General features: G+C 35.3%; 1 protein-coding gene across 20 annotated transcripts in view; it reads left to right on the plus strand.

Moving 5' to 3' along the window:
* The window catches only part of col13a1.L (collagen, type XIII, alpha 1 L homeolog), a 216,670-nt gene extending 194,543 nt beyond the window's left edge, over positions 1-22,127 (plus strand). For 12 of the 20 annotated variants that reach the window (XM_041568883.1, XM_041568879.1, XM_041568887.1 and 9 more), the window contains 5 exons: positions 560-613; positions 1,594-1,629; positions 6,186-6,272; positions 12,278-12,316; positions 21,010-22,126. In XM_041568883.1, the coding sequence (XP_041424817.1) occupies positions 560-613; positions 1,594-1,629; positions 6,186-6,272; positions 12,278-12,316; positions 21,010-21,042 (249 nt within the window). In that variant the 3' untranslated portion in view covers positions 21,043-22,126. Of the gene's footprint in view, positions 1-559; positions 614-1,593; positions 1,630-6,185; positions 6,273-12,277; positions 12,317-14,066; positions 14,307-21,009 lie in introns of those variants that run through there. The other 8 variants (XM_018225471.2, XM_041568872.1, XM_041568877.1 and 5 more) reach the window with 2 other exon arrangements.
* Positions 22,128-22,573: the final 446 nt, after the last annotated feature.

A 22,573-nucleotide genomic window follows, 5' to 3' on the forward strand; every position in this document is an offset into this window, starting at 1 on the left:
TGTCACTGATCCAATATCTCACACTAATCAACCTTCAGGCTGGGCTTTCAGGAGTGTCTAGATGAATTAATAAGCAAACCTCACAGGCTGTCAGGCTTGGTTCCCCTAGGTGGCCAGCCACACAGGTTGAGAACCACAGATAAAGTGCTATGACGTAATTGTGGAGTTGTCACAGAATGGCATAGAGCAGTTGTGCAGAAAACTTGGTCTTCTGCCAATTAAGCTAGACGATTATGGATTGCAGGGGTATACTGGGCACTAAGAATAGATCTGTCACAAAGAAATATATTTCTAACCAGACACCTAGTAGAGCATCTTTACTATTTTTATAGGAAGTCTGTGTTTTTTTCAACCATAACAATATCCTCATGTTATATTCCAGTTTTACTGTTGCCTTTGGAAAAGTAGGCATACGTGTTTATAACTTAGGCAATAGGCATAATGCATGTACCTCCAGACAGAATCTTGATTTATGATGTTATACATAACCACTATAGTTAGTGCAGATATACAGATTTTTGGCATCAGTTATATGTCCTATAATTTTTTGTTCTTGCAGGGTAATAAAGGAGATCCTGGAGTCACAGGACCAATTGGACAATCAGGGCTTCCTGTAAGTGGACATTTTGGTGGATTTTAATGCTTAACAGGGGAATGTCTAGAATATGTAGACATTGTTAATCAGCAAATTATATTTTGCCTTTTCTTTTTGCATTTTTTACTTAATCAGTAGCACCACATTTCAAGGGGCAGTAAATATTAATCACTTTTTGTTAGAAATGAAATCACTTTAAGCAAAGAGAGCACAACCAGAAACATAGCTATGATCTACAGGGTATTTGTAATTATGTATTGTTGTCTCCTTTTCTAGATATATAATGTAGCATATTAAAATGAACTTATGATTTACATTTGAATACGTGAAAGCACAAACCATGAACAAAGCAAGAAACCCATTTCATCACAAGCATCGTGAATACAGTATGCTTGGCTGACTTAACAGGGGTCTTCTAATTTTGACTACAAACAAATAAGTATTCATGGGGATGAGTCGGTTTCACCAAGTGAGCTTTAAGCAAAAAGCAACTTCAACCAACTGATCTCATACTACTGGTAATTCTTCCACTAGTGGAACCATTTCTTTAATCTCTATGGTCAAATGATGACTTTTTCTGAGAGGCTTTATTATGGTTTCCTAAATTTGTCTTAGAAATAGCCCAGTTTTTAAAGAAACTTGCTTGGTGCTATGAATGTCTGGAAAGAGATGTTTAAAACTGTCTATTTATAGTAGTACTTATAGTAGTGGGCTTGGGCCCAAATATTACATAGTTGAGTTCTTTGATGATCTAATGTGATTTGATAAAGTTCAGGGTAGATGTTAAGGTTAACAATAACATGAGTATTTCAAACTATTAAAATTTTCTGGGAAGGATAAAAGAAAAATATCTTTCCATACTGCCAACAAATTAGCTCTCAGGACTTTCCACAAGATGGCACCATTAAGCCGAGTTGGTATACGGTCGGTATGGTATTCTGCAGTCATAATCTATATTTTATATTTTACTTTGTTAATATAATAAATATGTTTTTTAGGGTTTACATGGACCACCTGGTGAGAAGGGAAGCCGGGTAAGAATCAAAGCTTTACAACTGAATTTTTCATACTAATCCTTGTGTGATGAGGTGGAATGAGTATGAAATTTGTATTTACAGTATTTGTGAGTCTATAAACTAATAAATTCCTGCCTACCTTTCTACTCTTCAGTCATTAAAGTTTTTACATTTTGCACAGCTAATTGTCTCTCTTTATAAATACTTTCCTGCACTTGGCTTATTGAAAACATATTCATCAGTATTGTAATGGAGTAGGGGAAAGCAACCTGTCACTCTTTAGCTGTTGTTTAACTTTAGCTGCTCAATAGCAAGAGATTTTGGGGTTGTTCTCCTCTGGGACAGACTATGCTTTGAATGGGGTGGATTTGTGTGATGCTTAGTGCAACTAGCTTGTGTGTGGTTTGCTCTTTCCTCAATTTGCTGTTGTGCATGCGTGTGTTGTGTTACTGGAAAAGGGAAGTGTAAACCAATCCAAGGCATGTTTAACTTATTTTGAAAGTTATTAAACTTTCATTTCTAATCATTCCACCTATAAGATGTTAACTTTCATATGTGTACTAATGTCTTTGTATAGAAAAATACTAACCTAATTTGCATATTTCTGTTGAGCTCTGTGTCCTTGATCCAGGGAATCTTATACAGGAATGGGACCTGTTGTCCAGAATGCTCAGGACCTTGGGTTTTCCAGATAAGGGATGTTTCCATAAGTTGTATCTCCATACTTCTCGTCTCCTAAAAATAATTCAAATATTAATTAAACCCAATAGAATTGTTTTTCCACCAATAAGGATTCATTATATCTTACTTGGGAGAAAGTACAAGCTACTGTTTTATTATTACAAAGAAAAAAGGAATCATTTTTAAAAATGTGAATTATTTGCTTAAAAATAGTATATTGGAGATGACCTTCCTGTAATTTGGAGCACTCTAGATAATTGGATTCTGGATAAACGGATCCTATACATGTACCTATCTTCAAATTACAAAAGATATATTCAATGTAAAATCAGTAGCTATTGCCCTATGAATGTTAAACAAATGATCAATGTCTATTGACCATATTATTATTTATGTTATCCACAGACTCCAAATGAAAACAAATTGATCCTTGCGGCCTTATTATCATAAAAATAGTTTTTTGACTTGACGTTAGTAAATAACTTTTAGACTGAACTTTTATCTGTCAGTAAATGCCCCATCATTTTTGTTCAATTTAAACAGAGAGGGAAGAGTGTAGAAAGAGCAGATGCCTGTGGAAGGTGTTGCGGCTGTGAGGGTTTATAAGGAAACCTTCTAGCTGCAGAAAATACACTACTGTAATATACTTTAATGCAACAAAATTTGTTCTAACATTCTTATCATTATATGTTAATATAAGCTTCCAAAAATGACCAGAGTCCCATATAGAGATGCTGCAATACAACTCTGCTTAGCTCAGTCAAAGCAAGTGGGATCCCCATGGGCTGAACTGTATTCACAAAAAAAAAATTATATAGAAGCCCATGGACTATCAATGACCCCTAAAATGTGCACCATTGTGGGCCTAAGTCAGTGCATTTCAATAGTCATCTCAAATAGTCTCCATTATGATCAAATATTTCACATTTTTAACAATGATGTACTTTTTCTCTGTAATAATAAAACAGTACCTTGTACTTGATCCCAAGATATAATTAATCCTTATTGGAGGCAAAGCAATCCTATTGGGTTTATTTAATGTTTAAATAATGTTTAGTAGACTTACGGTATGGTGGTCAAAATTCCCTTAAAGGATCAGGAAAGGTTAAAACTAAGTAAGCCTTATAAGAAAGGTCCACCTAAATATACCAGTAAACCCTCAAAATAGTGCTGCTCTGAGTCCTATGTCAAAAGAAACACTGCATTTCTTTCCTTCTATGGTGTACACATGGGCTTCTGTATCAGACTTCCTGCCTACAGCTTAAACCTCCTTGCCCTGGGCATAAGCATGCTCTGTTTGCTCCTCTTCCCTCCCCTCCCTTCTCTGCTGTAAACTGAGCCCAGAGCTATAAGTGAGCAGGGAGAGACTCAGGCAGAAAGTTAATACTGCAGCTGCTATCCTAAACAAACAGAGAGCTTCTAGAGCTTTTTAATGGTAAAGCATTCTGCAGAATAAATATACCATTCTAGCTTGCACTATTGCTAATCTATTGGCAATAAAATGCCTCCTTTAAGACCCCTTTTTTTGGAAAACCCCAGGTCCTGAGCATTCTGGATAGCAGGGCCCGAGCATTCTGGATAGTAGGTCCCATACCTGTATTAGGGATTGGAACTTCTTTTGGCGCAGCAGATATGGTTTCTGGGGCTCAACCAATTTTAGGTGTCCACATAAATTCTAAAAGTAGAATTGTTTTATTTTTCAGGCCAGGGGCCTCTATTGTTGCTATCTTTCCAAAAACTGCTCTTAAAGAGAAAACATTCAAAGAAATATGACATATTAGATGCCAAGACAGCTAACTTTAATTAAATCATTCATACCAGTTATCACCATTGGAAACAGATGAGTCAGATGAGAAAAGTTCTGCAATTCTATCAAGCCCTAAGTTTCTCTTCCTGAGTGGTCGTTATGTAAAACAATGTGGTTTACTGTGCCAGTGTGGTCAAGAGGCAGAGAATACCAACTGAAACATGCTCATATGTCACTTGTGCAATGCAATCTTACTGCATTTCCTCCTTGTCACATTTATTTTGTGTGTGTTTGGTTTTTGCTTTCTACAGGTCCACCTTTGTCCCCTTTATCCTATCCTTAACTTGTGCCTTTTTCCTGGGTCTTTCCTCCTACTTCCAGTTTTTCTCCTGGATTATCCTTGGTTTTACTCCCTTGCTTTCAACCTTCTCCAGTTCATTTCTTTTACAAACCTACATTTAATTAAAGTTCCTAATAAAAGTTTTACTGTCTAACCTTCAACCAGACACTAAATAAAATTGTCTCTCAAAACAATTAATAAAATCCCATCATGCTAACACATATTCTATAATTAGGTGTCATTTCTTATCCATAAAAGCAAATATGACTGAATTTCTTACATAAATATTATATGAATTATATACAGTAGATCGTAAGCCAGTAAGACTTCCACTTTTACATGTTGTATATACATATTATTTTAAAATGATTAATATATTGAAGTATCAGTGAACCTTGTGTTTTCATGCATATGTCCTTTTATTAAATACCTTAAAATACCCAATAACATACAGTATTTCCTAATAATCAATGCATTGTCTCCCAGTGCATATTGGTTGGATTTTCTAATAATTCTAAATATCTAATAGTTGTTAAATAAACATTACACTTGTTATAATATTCTGCAGCACATACAAACACATGCCTTTTGTAAGTGTAGGTTTTTTAATCCAACTTCAATATTCTGTAGTGATTATGAAGAATGAGGAACTGTTGTTTCCTAAGCAATAAACAAACCTCATCTATTTGTTAAAAATTGGCTTTGCCATGTAAAATTCAAAAGTAAGAGCAAAAAGATAAAGTAAAATATATCTTCAGAAAAAGCAAATGTATTAAATATATGCATCAACATAGGCAATAGTTTCAGTTCTACTACAGGTGAAGATTTATGAAATTATAGGGGCCATAAAATATTTTCATATGCCTCCCTCTGAGAGATTCCTCCATAGGCTTTTAGCTAGGGGTAACCGAAAAAAAAGTCTCCACCCTTGGGGCCCACTGAAAATATTGTAGAAGGGGGCCAGATGCCCCAGAATTTATCCTCCTCCTGAACATATGGTAAGGTAATTTAGACCTCCAATCTAAAAATTTGAGTTTTACTGTATATGATGAAACATCCAGTGCATTTAGATTGGAGTATTATTGATTTACCTTATGGGTATTGATACTATTATTCTAATTTGTTACAAAATAATTTGGCATTTCAAGAGCAGCTTTTGTGAAAGCCACTTTGTTGGGTTGTACCATAGAGTTTTTTAGCTTCACCTGTAATAGAATAGAATTGAAATATAATTGCATTAATAATGTCAGTAATCTAAGAGAAGGTAGCTCACCCTCAATGTTGTTCCTTGTTAGTTCCTGATTGGCTCACTGGAGGGAACTGTACTCTACAGAAAACACTAGTGATGGGCGAATTTGCGACGTTTCGCTTCGCCGGAAAATTCTCGAATTTCGCGAGAAATTTGCGAAACGGCGAAAAATTCACGAAATCGCGCCGGCGTCTCGTTTTTGACGCCGGCGCTCGTTTTTCCGACGCCGGCGCCCGTTTTTGGCGCCGGCGAATTTTTGACGCGAATTTTCGCGGGCGTTTCGCGAAATTATTCGCTGGCGGCGAATCGCGCAAATTCGCCGCAAATTCGCGCCTGGCGAATAAATTCGCCCATCACTAGAAAACACCAATGCACCCTCTTCAGCTTAATCTTTACATATAAACACTTCTTCTCTATTTCACTTTCCTTTACACAGTTACTGATATATACGTTAATAAAAGCAATATGTTTTCCTTGATAGCTCTCTTAAACAATTTTAGTTGGATGATCCGTCACATTATTATATCTTTTATCTTGAACTGAATTATTATTTGCAGGGGGAAAGGGGGAAGAAAGGCTCTAGGGGTCCTAAAGGGGATAAGGGAGACCAAGGAGCGCCTGGATTAGATGCACCCTGCCCGTTGGTATGTTTGATGATTTTTACAATGTATTTTTTTTTAGGACTTGAGGATGGGAAGAACAATAAATGAACTGTTCTAATTGCTCAATTCTATTACAGTGTATAAGTAATATTTTGCAAGACTTATTTACCTTAAAAGGTTCTTCAGCAGACGGAAAAGCGTGCAAGTTCAATAAGTGGGTTTTCTGCCACCACTTTCCGAGGATTATTCCCAGTACCTGTGAACAGGAATGTTACCTCAGGAGTACTTAATGCTGAGAATGTTTTCCCTTCCTCAATACTGGGAAAAAAACCATCATGGTAGTCAGACTGGCAAAGTTGTGGGACGCCATGAGTAAAGCTATCTATTTAAAACGTGATTGCATTCTATACTTCCAATCTACAGGCAGATTTTTAGGGGTAAACATTTTTAATATTTATCAGATAGTATATTTTCTGTGCTGAAAATACAACATTTTAAACATGTATTATAAAAGTACAGAATTCATTAAGTTCAAAACATTCTCATGGAAACTATATGTAAAATGAAGGTGTCCTGCAGCTTTGCCATACTAGGGTTATCATGAAGTTCCAGTGATGGTAAATGGTATCTCCTGAAATAATCGAAATAGTTGATTTTGTGAACAGGGACACCGAGGTTTAAAAGGCGAAAAAGGTGAACCGGGGTTACCAGGGCTGGACGGGCTGGATGCCCCTTGCCCATTGGTATGGCTTTAACTTCCCTTTTCCTGCATGCTTTGTACTGTGTTCTTTCTTGATAATGTCATTAACATGCACCATGCTCATGACATGGACTAACTGTGTTAATTTTGTATGTGTCCCCAGACTAATTGTCCTTAGAACCTTCTGGTAATCTACACTTGATTCTTCCTAAACATACTTTACTAAACCATTAACATCTGCCTTCTATTACCTTTTTCATTAAACAGTATTTCATAGTGGGCTTTATTGATATTATATGTATATACACCTATATATGTACTAGAGCAGGTCACTGAATTTACTACGAGAAAAATAGGGAACACTTCTAGAAATTCCAGCTAGAAGAACTGCATTGAGTTGCAACTTACATACTAGGAGCATCTCTGCTTTTTCAAGTGATCTGATGACCTTAATTAAGACTTTAAAACAAAGATGTTTTAAACTAATTTTACAAAAAGTTTTTTTTCAAAGTTTGCATTAATGGTCCCACTGTACCTGGGTGTTCACTGCATTCCCAGGGAGAACATTTTGTACCCTAATTTGGCCCAGCTCCTATTCATTGTGTAGATGGCTAGTTATACCTAGTGCTTCTTGTTGAACCTTTTTTCATGCTTTAATGAAACATTTATAGATCAAAAATCTAATTTGTGAGGTTTTAAAGTTTCTTCTATTTCGAATAAACTCACAATTTAAAAAAAACTTGAATGTTTGCTTATTTATTAAAAAATTTGAATAGAAAAAAATGATTGAATACAATCGTGGAGAAAACTTTAATACCTCAAATTTTTGAATTCATAAGCTCAAAAAAAACCTCAAAATTGTAGGCTCAAAAAACTCGAACCCCCCCAGAAAATGTCAACACAAACAGACAAGCTTTTAGATGCCGAAATTTTACATTCCCATTGTTTGTGCTTGAAAAGTACCAAACATTCTATTTTTTTAAATTATAACTCGAATTTGTGTTTTTGTGCAAAAAAAATCGACTCATGGCAAAAATTCTAATTCGAACGTTGATAAGTCACCCCCTAAGTGAACGCTCCTATATTATATGGTTCAATTCATTTGTATTCCGTGACGCTAATTATGACATAATATACTGCTAATGTATATTTCTTACGTACAATAATAATGAAATATATATAATAAAGGGGTTTTTCACCTTTACATGAACTTTTAGTATGATGTAAAGACTGATATTCTGAGACAATTTGCAATTGGTTTTAATTTTTGCAATTTTTGAGTTATTTAACTTTTTATTCAGCACCTCTCCATTTTCAGCAGTCTAGTTGCTAGGGTCCACATTACCCTACCAACCATGCATTGATTTGATTGAGAGACTAGCATATGAATAGGAGAGGGCCTGAATAGAAAGATGAATAATACAAAGTAGCAATAGCAGTTAACTTGTAGCCTTAGAGGGCATTTGTTTTTTAGAGGGGATCAGTGACCCCCATTTAAAAGCTGAAAAGAAGCCGAAGAGCAAGGCAAACTCAATAACAATAAAATATAAATAATAAAGACCAATTGCACAGTTGCTAGGAATCTGACATACTATAATTTAATAAAAGTTACCTGAAGGTGAACCTTCCCTTAAATAAAATAAAACTCTCTTTGTAATATAAACATAACCAAAATGTGCATGTATTCTACAACTCTCTGCCCAGTTCCTGTAACCACTGAACTCAGGGCCTGTCATACTGTGTTATATGTATTTCCTGTTCTTTTAATCAGCCTTTAACAAACTCTACTTTGTAGCACATCTTCCCTTTTTCCTCCTTGCCATAACATTTACCTCCTTTCCCTTTTTAAAGCCAATTACAATAACATTGGCAAAACCCCTAAAACATGGAATAAAGAAGAATATTAAATAAATAAACTTGCTTTTTTTATAAATCTGTTAGTAAGGTAAGCTATCACTTTTTTTTAAATTTCAAATATTTATTAGATTTCTTTTTAAATTCTATTAAATTTTTCATGCATTGTCGCCTTAGGTGTTTGCAATAATTTGTACTCATTTCTGTTTAACTATATATATATTAATATATTCTGATGCTATTGCCATACTTATGTAGCGTCATTTGGGCAGCCTTTACTCAAATGCTTGATTAACTGGCAAAATCTCATGAATGTCTGAAAAAATTATAATAATGAAAAATTGATAAAAACCAAGAGTAGAACGTGGTCCTGGTGCAACAGCCCCAGACCTTTAAAAATGATATTGTTATGTTATCTCAGCTGCCCTAATGCTCAATCAGCACGGGTGAATTGATACATGGATGTGTCATTCTGACAGTCCCATAGTTACACTATTAATTGATCCACCAGTTCTCCTGTGAGACTGTAGAAAATAGGTTGTTTTGTGGGGGGTTGAAAACAAGGGCAAAATGAATGTGAGCTAGCCTGCCATTTTAGCTAAAAATCTACATTTAAGCCATTGCTTTATAATACTCAAATGCACTGGACATTGCTTTTAAATGCCAACAGAAAATGACTTTAGCCATGAATACATGTCAGGGCATATTTTTATTATGCTGTGTAAAATGAAATTCACCGAAAAAAAGGGTGTAAAAAGCTGTGGAAAATAAATGGCAAATTTATCAAGGTGTGTGTAATTTTACGCCATGAGAACGCCAGATTTGCTGCCGATATTTTATATTGTTTCCGGCAGAAGTCACTGTAAAAAAATGTGTGAACATTTTTTTACACGTCAAATAAATATGCCCCCCCTGGGGTATGTGCAGGGTGTGCTGCATTCTGGGCTATTTTACAAGTGGGCTTATATCTATAGACAGGTGTGCTGCAGCATAAACATGGGATTTTTACTATACAGTGTTATACTTTACCTGGACACTATTGTTTAAAAAATCTGAAAGCCAAGGGAAATTTTACACGTGTATTCCGTTTACACACGCTGCTCTTTAATGTACAGTCTAACTGGGTTCCCCAAGCTGTCCTCAGGCATTACAACAGTGCGGGCATTCATGCTGTCCTCATAGGAACAGCAATAGATCAATATGTGGATTAATCATGCATCAGTGCTGCTGATCGATCCACTGGTGCTCCTCTGAATCTATTCTCAGTGCACATCATGTTCAGCATTAGAAACCACTGCTTTCCATTCTGTTATGGCAAAGGACTGTACAATACTATAGTTATTTATTCATCTGCCTAAAACATACAGACCAGTGTCCCCGAGGCACTTTACACTAAACAGCATAGATCAAATACAACATAGTTAATATATTTGTTTTTTATTTTTTCATCTGCCTATAACATACAGACCAGTGTCCCCGAAGCACCTTACACTAAACAACATAGGTCCAACACATAGTTAATATTTTTTTTGTTTTTTATTTTTTCTCTCCTTTTTTGTCTTTAGGTTTTCCATTTATTTATTCTTAAAACAGTATGGTCTGTGTTTTTTTTTAAAGTTTTAAAATTAACTAGGCATGCCGCTTATATTACTTCATTGCTGTTATGGTAGCTTCTCTTATAGTGCCAGCAGACATTGTATTATGGGCTAAGCTTTGTCATACCCTTTAAAGGGGTTGCTCACCTCTGAGTTAATGTTTAGTATGATGTAGAGGGTGTACTCTAACACAATTTGCATTTTGAGTTATTTACCTTTTTATTCAGTGGCTTTCCAGTTTGCAATTTCAGCACTGGTTGCTAGGATTCAAGTAACCCTAGCAACCATACATTGAGACTGGAATATAAATAGGAGAACCCTGAATATAAAGTTGAGTGGCTGTAACAATACATTTGTAGCCTTACAGAGCATTTCCTTTTCAGATGGGATCAGTGACCCCCATCTGAAAGCTGGAAAGAGTGAGAAGAAGGCAAATAATTACACAACTATAAAAAAAAAAAAAAAAAAAAAAATGAAGACCAATTGAAAGGTTGCTTAGAAATGGTCATTCAATAACATACTAAAAGTTAACTTAAAGGGTGAACCATCCTTTTAAATATATTGTTCTGTTTAGGTACTGGCAGTGTAATTATGTTTTACTTTCAGCATGCATTTTTAAGGTTGTCTGCATTTAAGCTTTCCTTATTATTTAGGAGACCTAGTATATGACTAGGGCTCCTAAAACTTGCTTTTCTGAGAATGGTGAAGACATATGATTATATGCTAATTAGGCCACTTTTGTGTAACATTGCAATGAACAGTATGATCTATTTAGATGAGGTATAGGTGTGTGGGCTGTTAAAAGCTCTACTAACGGAGGCTCAGCAAGTTAACTATATGAAGTATAATAGGATGAGCAGTGTAATGTAACTTACTATTAAGTAGTGGGATATGCACAGTAACTGGTTGATGTATAAACTGGTGGCCAATGAGATTTAATGAGATATAAGAGAGACTGTGGTATGGTAGGCTGGGCAGTAAGGGCTAACACTAAGGGGCAGATTTATCAAGGGTCGAAGTGAATTCGAGGGAATTTTCGAAGGAAAAAATTTCAAAATTCAAAGTAATTTTTTGGATATTTTGACCATCGAATAGGATACTACGACTTAGAATTTGATTCGAAGTAAAAATAGTTTGAATGTTCGACCATTTGATAATCGAAGTACTGTCTTTTTAAAAAAAACTTTGACTTCAATACTTTGCCAAATTAAACCTTCCGAAGTGCTATGTTGGCCTATGGGAACCTTCTAGACCATTTTTCTAAGTCTTTACACATCGAAGTACAATCGTTCGATCGTACGATTAAATCATTTGAATCGTTCAAATTCGGTGAAAAATCCTTCGACTTCGATATTCGAAGTCGAAGTATTTCAATTCGAGGGTCGAATTTTCGTAGTATTTATCACTTCGAAATTCGACCCTTCATAAATCTGCCCCCAACGGAAGAATAATAGTTTGAACAGTAGGGGCTTACAGAGTGACAAATATCAGAAAAGTCATTATGAATCAAGCAATAAAACTTGTTGGGAAATTGCAGTTACAGACAAAGCTGAATTTGCAAGACATTTATAGAAGGAGGCGGACAGCCTACAGACAAAATACCATTAGAAATTGCATTAGACAAGAATGGAAAACAAATGAAATGTTATAGTCTTTGAAGATAAAACCCTAACAGGTTTCTTGTAGTTGATTTAGGGGAAAAATGTAAGTGGATATAATTATGTTTTCCACAAACTATCAACTTGATCATCTGTTTCATTGCAAAAATATATGCACAAAGGATTTATTGACAGTGCATATGAATAAGATATGCTTCGCAATATAGGCATTTTTGAGTGCATGATTTACCTCATTTGCAGCAGGATTATAAGAAATCTTAATGTTCTTTTTTTCCATAGGGAGAAGACGGTTTACCAGTACAGGGCTGCTGGAACAAGGTAATTAACCAATGAGGTTATGCTGATAGGAGCTTGGTTGATTTTTGCATGTTTTTGCAATGTTTCCCTTTGAGCAAAAACTTGCATTTACAGCATAGTAATCCCATTCAACATGTATGTTTTACCCAAAATGGCACCTGTTATTAATACCAATATTACTTGTAGTATTTTGTAGCTTGCATACTAGAGTTACCAGCTATTTATTACCCTTCTGTGAGGTCCATGCTGACCCTTAATATTTTAGGTCCATTAAACATCATGCTGTGACTTAAAGGAGAAGTAAAGACCTATTCGATTGGGGGTGCCAAACGTTAGGCCCCTCCAAGTGATTATATATACTTACCTCGACCCTGGGCCGGTGCTCCTATCAGCAGAAAACTGCACCAGTTTGGGAGTTCTTCCAGCGAGCACCACGGAGTGATCAGCATTTTTCTTCTTGTTCATTCTTCAAATTTTCTGCGGTAGACACATACGGAGTAGAACGAAATTGTTGACTTCTTTGTTAAAGTTCAGATTTTTCGCGCAACTGTGCATGCGCACCCACGAGAAGAAAGAAGAAGCCGGAATCACTCTGCGGTGCTCACTGGAAGAACCCCAGGCCAGTGCAGTTTTCTGCTGATAGGGTCATTGGCTCGGGGTGTCATGTAAGTATATACAATCACTTGGGGGTGCCTAACTTTTGGCACCCCCAAGTAAACAGAGAAATAATTGTTTGGGTGATGGCTTGAGGTTTACTATTAACATACCCATGCATGAATACTTCAGATTCATGCATTAAGGCCTTGTGTCGTATTTATAGAATAATATAAATACCTAAATGATAGATGTTAATTTACAGAGCAGCCACATCAAACTTAAGGTGGCCATACACGGAGAGATCCGCTCGTTTGGCGATGTCGCCCTAGGGCCCAACGATCGGATCCTAACAAATGGTAACGGGCGGTCGGATCGCGGGACCGCATCAACAAACAGATGCGGCCGCGATCCGACGGGATTTTGAGTTCCATCCGATCGAGATCTGGCCATCGGGGGGCCCCATACACGGTGTTGGCAGCTTTTATCGGCCCGTGTATGGCCACCTTTAGTCATTTTAAAGAACTGCATACCTCTGTAGTTCCCCTGTCAGAGCTGCTGTAGAAAATGCATGATGTTAGCAGTGTAAAACTGCTGATATCATAAAATTATAAATGTAATGTACCTTGGAGAAGTGCTCATAAGAGCACTCGGGCAGATATAATAAAAGTTATAAAGTGTGTGCCATGTTTAGTAACCTTTATAAACAACTTAGATGTTTGCTTTCAAACAGGAAACCAATAAATGCTACCTGTTGCCTGCTATTGGTTACTAGACCAGGTGCAAACCTTTCCCTAACATACCTCCCTACATCCTGAAGGGGAAAAATCCATAACTGTCAGTTAAGACAGCACTTTGATGCAAAGAGGGTAGTGCTCATCAGAAAGTGGACAGTGGTAGGGATGAAAAATGGTAATACTGCCATTGTTTTTCCTCTCCAAACTGAATTTTACTGGCAGTTAATGAAAGAGACACTGGGCAAATTTGCACCTGGACAGTAATCCATAGCAACCAATCAGTTAACAATGAAAGTAAAAATCTGATTGGTTGGCATGGGTTACTGACCTGGTGCAAATTTGCCCAGTATTTATAAATGAGCCCCACTGGGTTTGGCCTTTCTCATTTCCCTTATACTGGTTAAACTGCGAAACTAACCTTGGTTTGTTTTCTTTTGCAGTGATCGTTCTAACCTGGGATTGTCCTGTGTGTTTGTACATAGAATATTTATTTTTATACAGTGTTACATAAATGGAAAAAATACCAAACTTTATGCATTTTTGTACAAAAAAATACTAAAACATATTGTCATTGGACCAGTTGTGTATTTTTGTACTTGCTTTTCTAATATTTGTGAAAAATATGCTGCTGTATTTGCATGATATTTGTGCACAATTATTAAATAATGCTTTTTAAGTTATTGTACTTTGGTGCCAAACATTCATCAGAAAAGTGACAGACAAATCCCAGGGTATAATGGTAAATAAAATACATTCTCCACATCCACTCAAACGTAATCATTTATTAAAGGGAATTTTGTGGTGCAGTTCCCAGCTAAACAAAATAATTTGGCATCATACTAAATCTTTGCTAAATGTATGGGGTCCATTATCAGAAACCCCATTATCCAGAAACCTCTATTGCAGAGCCTATTTTAAGCAAATAAGTCTTTTTTATGATTTCCTTTTGAAACAGTAACCTGTACTTGATGGTAACTAAGCTAGCCTTATGCCTCTGTCGCACTGCTCACATTACCTGAGGCAGCAACAGCCAAAACGCCCTTTAGTACAGAAAACCTGTTATTCGGAGTCCCCATGCCCCAAGCATTCCTGATAACAGATCCCATGCCTATATTATGAAATACGTTTTACACATTTATCATGGAATCCTTCAAGGCCATGAGTATCTGTGAATGGCTCATTGAGATCTTGTTGAGATATAAGACAGCATCTTTATACTTGGCACCTTAAAGGGATACTGTCATCATAATTAGTCTTTACTTGTACCTGAAAACTTATATTGTGTAAAGTATGGTAGCTGGGGGGACTAAAGATCCAACCCTTTAGATTTTGAGGCTATTGTGTTTTTGAGCAGAAATAATTCAAAAAGGTGTAATTAAAAAACAGTTACTATTTAAATATATAAATTTAATTTACCCTTAAAAGGTTCTTAATTAGTGATGGCCGAATAAATTCGGCTGGCATGAATTCGCAGCGAATTTCGCTGCCGGCGAATAAATTCACGAATCTCCCGCGAAAATTCGCCAGTGTCAATTTCCAATTTTCACAGTATTTTCGTGAAAACGTTCGAATTGCTCGATATTTCTGTGAAAACGTTCGAATTGCTCGATTTTTTGTGAAAACGTTAGAATTGCTTGATTTTTTTTAGTGAAACCTTTCAAATTGCTCTATTTTACTGAAGACATTCGAATTGCTCGATTTTAAAGTGAAAACGTTCGAATTGCTAGATTTTTAAGTGAAAACATTCAAACACACAAATTTTCCATCACTATTTTTAATCCATTATCAATCAAGTAAAAACTGGCCAGCCAGGACCCAAAATTCATTCAGTACAAATTCATAAAAAGATAATCACTCGCCGACCAGGTTTTACTTGATTGATAATGGATTAAGAACCTTTAGGGTAAAAAACATTTCTACATTTAAATTTTAACTGTTTTTTAATTACACCTTTTTAAATTATTTATGCTTGATTGGTATCCCCAATAGGAACTTTGGGATTTAAGGTGTATTAAGGACTGATTAGGGAGGTGAATAACCCCAATTTTCCCTTTATGCCACATCACCTTGTATTTTTCTAATTGTGTTTTCAAGTTCTCATGTTAACTGGCAAATATCCCTGTTAAAAACACTATAGTCTCACAGTCGAAACAGTATATTGTCACAACTCTCAAGTATAATAAACCTGCAGTGGCAATTTGAAATAGTGGAAGCTGAAAGATAAGGAGGACCATTGTAACCAGAATTTGAACAGGCATGGTCAAGAGCATTAGTAGACCATCAGAAACTGCTGACATATACATTCCTTTGTAGCCTCTGGGACATGCAGTGCCTGCAACAAATCCGATACAGGTGTGGGATCCGTTATCCAGAAAGCTCAGAATTACGGGATAGCTGTCTCCCATTATAATCAAATAATTAGAATTTTTAAAAGGGATCCCCTTTTTCTCTGTAATAAAAAAAACACAGTACCTTGTACATGATCCGGACTATGATATAATGAATCTTCATTGGAAGCAAAACCAGCCTATTGAATTTGTTTCATGCTTAAAGGATTTTCTAATAAGATTAAGGTATGAAGATCCAAATTGCAGAAAGATCCATTATCTGGAAAACCCCAGCTCCTGAGCATTCTGCATAACATGTCCCATACCATTCTTTCCTGTGTTCAAAAGACAATTTCTATAGACTGTAAGGGTCATCTACAATTGTGGTTGTGGCAAAATGAATGCAAATGCTGCGCTTATTAATACAATTCATTAAAAGTACCTCCATCCATTCGTATAATTGTGTGTCCATCCTGCTGAATCATGCAACTATTGACACTGAGGAAATCTGAAAATACTGCCTCCCTGAACATGGTAGTAATTCTATGGGCCCCACAGTGGGTTGTGTCAATAGCTCAAGCAGCATTGTGACAAAAGGAAAACACTATTGACACCTTGTGACAGACACAATCCTGTGAAAATGTAACATGCATGTGATGGGAAAAATGGGAAAAAGCACATGCCATTGTGTTCATTTTAATGCAATGTGTGTAATTAGGGCAACTGCAATTCAGAGTGCAGCCACTCTTAAGAAAACACACAATATGGGTATGAAACATGGCCATTTTATCTAAATATTACACCTTGCCACCACACTGCATTTGTTAATGACCCTTTATAATTGAAAGAATCTCCCAGAGGTTTCATATGTTGCAGTTCACAAACATATAAAGAAAGAATGTCAAGTTGCAGAACGATTTATAGCATTATTTACTCCTAAACTGAATTATTAATAAAGAGATAATTATGTGATGACAGTGTCCCTTTTAAAGGTTTGCCATTTATCATTTTGTCCTCCTACCACCATCTAACTAGGAAACATGGAACAGCCAGGTGTAGAGAATAACATATTTACCGTTTAATCGCAGTATATAGCAAGCACAAATTAAATGAAGAAAAGTGGGGAAATGAAATTCGAATTGTAAAAGAAAAAACAATGGAAAAAATAGGCATATATAAATTGTAAGGAAAACACATATTTTTCAATGTAATATTCATCATTACACATTTATCAAAAATTCAGATTTTAATTGTGTATACCACATTTTAAGACCTGCTTAAAGGTGGTGTATTCTTTTTTATTTCAATTGTGCACTGATGTATTTTTTTCACTGTTGCAAAACTAATTTAGAAAAAATGTTTGCACAAAAGAAAAATTGTAATGACTATTGTTACATTCTCCCACAAGTATCAGGATGATGGTGCTTGAGCTGATTTCCCTGAATCACTGTTGCAACTGCCACAAACCACAGGCGGTTTCTGCAGGAAGCACCACAAAGTGTACATAGGTTTTTACTTTCATTACAAATTGCATTTAACCAGTCACAACGCAGTGGAATCATATTGTGTTCCATAAGATTCATAATAAATTAAATATTTTATATTATAGTATTCAATATTTTTCATATTTAGTTTAAGGAACATAATTATATTCCTGAAATATCCCCTTTTTGTTAGCTAATAAATGCTGAGCTGTTATATCCTCTAAACAATGTGTGTATTCTTTCAGACACATAAACTTTAACAACCTTTCTCTTCTTTACATCAGGGAGCTACATTTGTTTATAACTCAGATTGGCTTATTGGGCCTAGGTAAATGTTTGAAGAACACAGTTCTTGAAAAGTCCCCTGATAGTAGTAGTGCCATTGAGTCCTCTCTTTGAATAAACAATACATCATTTATAGGCTGAAATACTTTGCACCAAATTGGAACCATCTGTCAGCGAGACAGTATGGAATGTGGAATGTTCTGAAATCAGGGGAGTACCAAAGTTCATGGCTTATTTGAAAGCAAAAAAAAAAAATGTGTGAGGTGTTTTTGAGGTTAGCTTGCCTGTTCTAATGTTATATTTTTTGCTTAAACTGCATGCTTTGCAAATAATTGTATTTTCTTCTGCATTGTAAAAGGCAGCAGTGACATTGTTTTACCCTCATTCTGCAAAACAGCAACTGCCACAGTTCTAAAACTTTATACTCCCATACATTCCCAAAAAAGGTATTTTTAGCACATTTGCCATTCTTGGTAATGAAAAATAATAAAAATATATTATAGAGAACTCTTAGGGGCAGATTTACTAAGCTCGAGTGAATTTTCGAAGTCCAAAAAGTTCGAATTTCGAAGTAATTTTTTTTTGGTTAGTCGACCATCGAATAGGATACTACGGGGCACATTTACTTAGCTCGAGTGAAGGATTAGAATAAAAAATACTTCAAATTTCGAAGTATTTTTTTGGCTACTTCGACCAGCGAATTGGCTACTTCGACCTTCGAATTGGACGATTCGAACTAAAAATCGTTTGACTATTCGACCATTCGATAGTCGAAGTACTGTCTCTTTAAAAAACTTTGACCACCTACTTCGCCACCTATAACCTACCGAGGTACAATGTTAGCCTATGGGGAAGGTCCCCATAAGCTTTCTAAGTATTTTTTTATCGAAGGAACATCGTTCGATCGATGAATCCTTCGAAAAGCATTTAATCGTTCGATCAAACGATTTTTCCTACGATCGTTCAAACAAACGAATTGCGGTAAATCCTTCGACTTCGAAGGATTTTACTTTGACAGTTGAATATCGAGTGTTAATTAACCCTTGATATTCGACCAATAGTAAATGTGCCCCTACGACTTCGAATTTACTTCGACTTTGATTCGAAGTAAAAATCGTTCGAATAATCGACCATCCGATAGTCGAAGAACTGTCTCTTTAAAAATCCTTCAATTTCAAAACTTCGCCAAATTAAAGCTACCGAATTGCTAAATTAGCCTATGGGAACCTTCCAGTGCATTTTTTAATGTTTTTGCCATTGAATAAAAATCCTTTGATCGATCACTAAAAATCGTTAGATTCAAAGGATTTAATTGTTTTATTCGATCGATCGCTATTTTAGCGCTGAATCCTTCTAATTCGATATTCGAAAGAATTTCAATTCGATGGCTGAATTTCGAGGGTTTTAACCCCTCGAAATTCGACCCTTGATAAATCTGCCCCTTAATAATTAGCACGTTCAAATGTATTCAGAACTGACCGATAAACAAAGCAGTGGGACATATAGCTGACATACGGTATAACAATGTTAAATTGTTCTTCTAAGCACTTTTGCAGTTCAATAGAAATTTTATGGTAATACAAATATGGGATCCGTTATCTGACAAAACCCACTATACAGAAAATGTCTAATTACAGGAAGTACTTTATTTAAAATGATTTTCTTTTTCTCTGCAATAATAAAACAGTACCTTGTACTTGATCCTAAGATATAATTGAGCCTTATTGAAGGCAAAATATTATTGAAAGCTTTGATGCTAAAAAAATTATTTTTTAGCAGACACAGTATGGAGATCAAAATTATGGAAAGACCCCTTATCCGAAAAACCTCAGGTCCTGAGCATTCTGGATAACAGATCCCATACCTGCTAATATCATGTATGTGTAACAGAAGCAGAACAGCAAAAATCAAACTGATGCTGGAAGAATCTCCTAACTCTATTACTCCTGTCACATTTAGCAATAGCATTTTTTTGCAGCTGTAAATTAAGATAGCAAACGCTTAATTTACTAGCCAGCTCTTGCCCAGAACAGCACGGGCACTCCCTTTAAACATTGCTGGTACAGGTATGGGATCCGTTATCTGGAAACCAGTTATCCAAAAAGTACCAAATTACAGAAAGGCCATCTCCCATAGACTCCATTTTATTCAAAAATTCCAAATTTTTAAAAATGATTTCTCTTTTCTATGTAATAATAAATGAGTACCTTGTACTTGATCCCAACTAAGATATAATTAATTAATCCTTATTGGTGGCTAAACAATCTTACTGGGCTTATATGTTTTTTTTTACCAGACTTAAGGCATGGAAATCCAAATTCCAGAAAGATCCCTTTCCGGGAAAGCCCCAGATTCTGAACATTCTGGATTACAGGTCCCATACCTGTATCATGAAATAAGGGGAAAACATTTAATTGTAAAAATGCTCAGAAGAATGATTTTACATTATATAAAACGTGGACAAAGTGTGCATATCTTGCTACTGCAGGAACATGTCCCATTGATAGCAATACAATTATACATGTACAGTATACTGTATTTACCGGTATGCACATTGTCATCTGTCAATGTTCAGATGTTTAACACCCAGCACACACACAAGTTTTAGGTCAAATGTGTTTAGGAAAGCCATAACGTAATTACAAATCAATATTCACAAGCAAAATGTATATTACCATGAGAGCTTTCTGTAAGTTAAAATCAAGAAGCAATATCTTACCACTTTTAGCTGGCAAATATTGCATATTTATTTCAAGGCCTTTGGCAAGCGAGTTCCCTAAAATAATTATGTGTCTGGAGGCATTTTACTTATTAATCATGAAGATAAATCTAAACCAAAGAGCCTTTGTGTCCTGGAATCTGCAAATGAATACAGTAGTAAATCAAATGCATTTATTCTTAAATTGTTAACAATGAAATAGTCACATTTAGAATGGCAATGAGGCCCTGTAAAAGCTAAGTTTTATTATTTATCATCCGTATGATTATTTTCATTACATATATATCTATTCTACCATAAAGCTAAATTAAAAACAAGCAGTTGCGTGTTCCCTACATTAAAATCTTAGGTCTAGCCAGATATTTTTGTTACAATTTTATTTAGTTCTAGGGGATGTTAGAGCTCATTGGCAGCACTGAACGCTAACATCCTATTGAATCATCAAAATGAATGCAATGCAATGGTTGTTAAATATTTACTTTATATTTGAGGGTAAAGCATTGTCAGAGCTGCCATTTCTATTCTGAAAAACAATGTGCTTAAAAGCACCTTTATTTAATAATTAAAGGGTCAGACACCATGGCTTATTGCCAAAAAATGAAGCTGAGCTAAATTTAAGATGGCCGACCTGACTTTTAAGGATGAAGACAAGTGTCTTTCATATTTGAAGATTTGCTGAAGTTGTTTAGACTTCTGGTGATGATTCTTGGATTTTCGGTGCTGTGATAGCAATCCATAGTCCAGTCCGGGAGATAAAATACCAGATCTTACTTCAGTTTTATATCAGCCATGGAACTCTCCTGCATCTTTAATGGGAAATAATGAAGCAGGGACAAGAATTTGATGTTCCTTTGGATTTTTTTGGTGGTCTCACTTGGACAAAATGGAAAAAGAACTGGACGGAGTTGGAAAATTTCTTCCTGTTGAACTAATGAAATGTAAGAGAAAAAGAACCAGCATGGTCCTTTCTTCAGAAATATCCTTTGAATGAGAATATATTGTTTCAAGGAGGACAGACTTCTGCCAAGTACCTTTTGATGATTCCATCTTTTAAAAACCCTCTTTTATTGAAAACACACACTATGCATTTTTATTGAATTGAAAGATTGTATATTATTAATGCCCTTGTAATTTACACTTTTACTACAGTATTTTCATTTTGTTATTTTAACTGACTGAGACATAAGTGGAACTCACATATCTAGGATTTCAAATCACTGCCACGGGTAGATGGAGCTATCATATTTGTATAGACTCGTCTATCTGCCAACTTCTAGTACTGCTTTTCTAATGACTTATCTGGATGAAACGCTATTTATGGTGATGATTTTTTTAAATGTGTATAGCCGATTTTAGCATCATCTTTCATTACTGGCCTAAAATACACTTTCTATAGGAATTAATTGTTTTAGTAATGGCCAAACTGAAGCTACAGAGTTCTCTTATTCCTTTGGCTACTAAAGTTCTGCAGTAGTTGTGAGATATGGAACCTACAACTGAGTGATTGAATTCCAGCAAAGTGGGTAAAACCCGATTCATTTTGAACATTTTTGTCTTTCCAGTTTTAACCCCAGAAACTGCCAGAAGTGCCCATATAGGTGCTGTTCCACTTGGGGGTTAACATGTTTTGGGTAAAACAATATATACTTCTATATATAGTTTATCCCATATATAGTTTTCCTAATGCTTTAATATATATATATATATATATATATATATATATATATATATATATATATATATATATATATATATATATATATATAGATGTGTGTGTGTGTGTGTTACTTAAAGCTATTATTCAAATCATACTATGATATTGTCTATAGTCTAAAGAAATACTAGTTTGCATCAAAATTGTTAAAGTAAAATGCCATAGAAGCAGCCATCATTATGGGCCGATTTATCTATGTTCCAATTCAAATTCTTTTTGTGCTGAAACTCATGAATATCGAATTAGAGTTTCCTAAACTCAAATGTTTTGATATTTGTATTTATTTAGTGCTAAAAAAAATTTAAAATCTATTTTTTTACACTTTGACGACCCACTGAATATAATATGTAGAATACAAATTCTTTAAATTGTTTTCACATTTTTTTAATACTTCAATTTTTTTAGATTCTAAAAAAAG

This window comes from Xenopus laevis, chromosome 7L, assembly GCF_017654675.1.
Source record: "Xenopus laevis strain J_2021 chromosome 7L, Xenopus_laevis_v10.1, whole genome shotgun sequence".
Classification (NCBI taxonomy): domain Eukaryota; kingdom Metazoa; phylum Chordata; class Amphibia; order Anura; family Pipidae; genus Xenopus; species Xenopus laevis.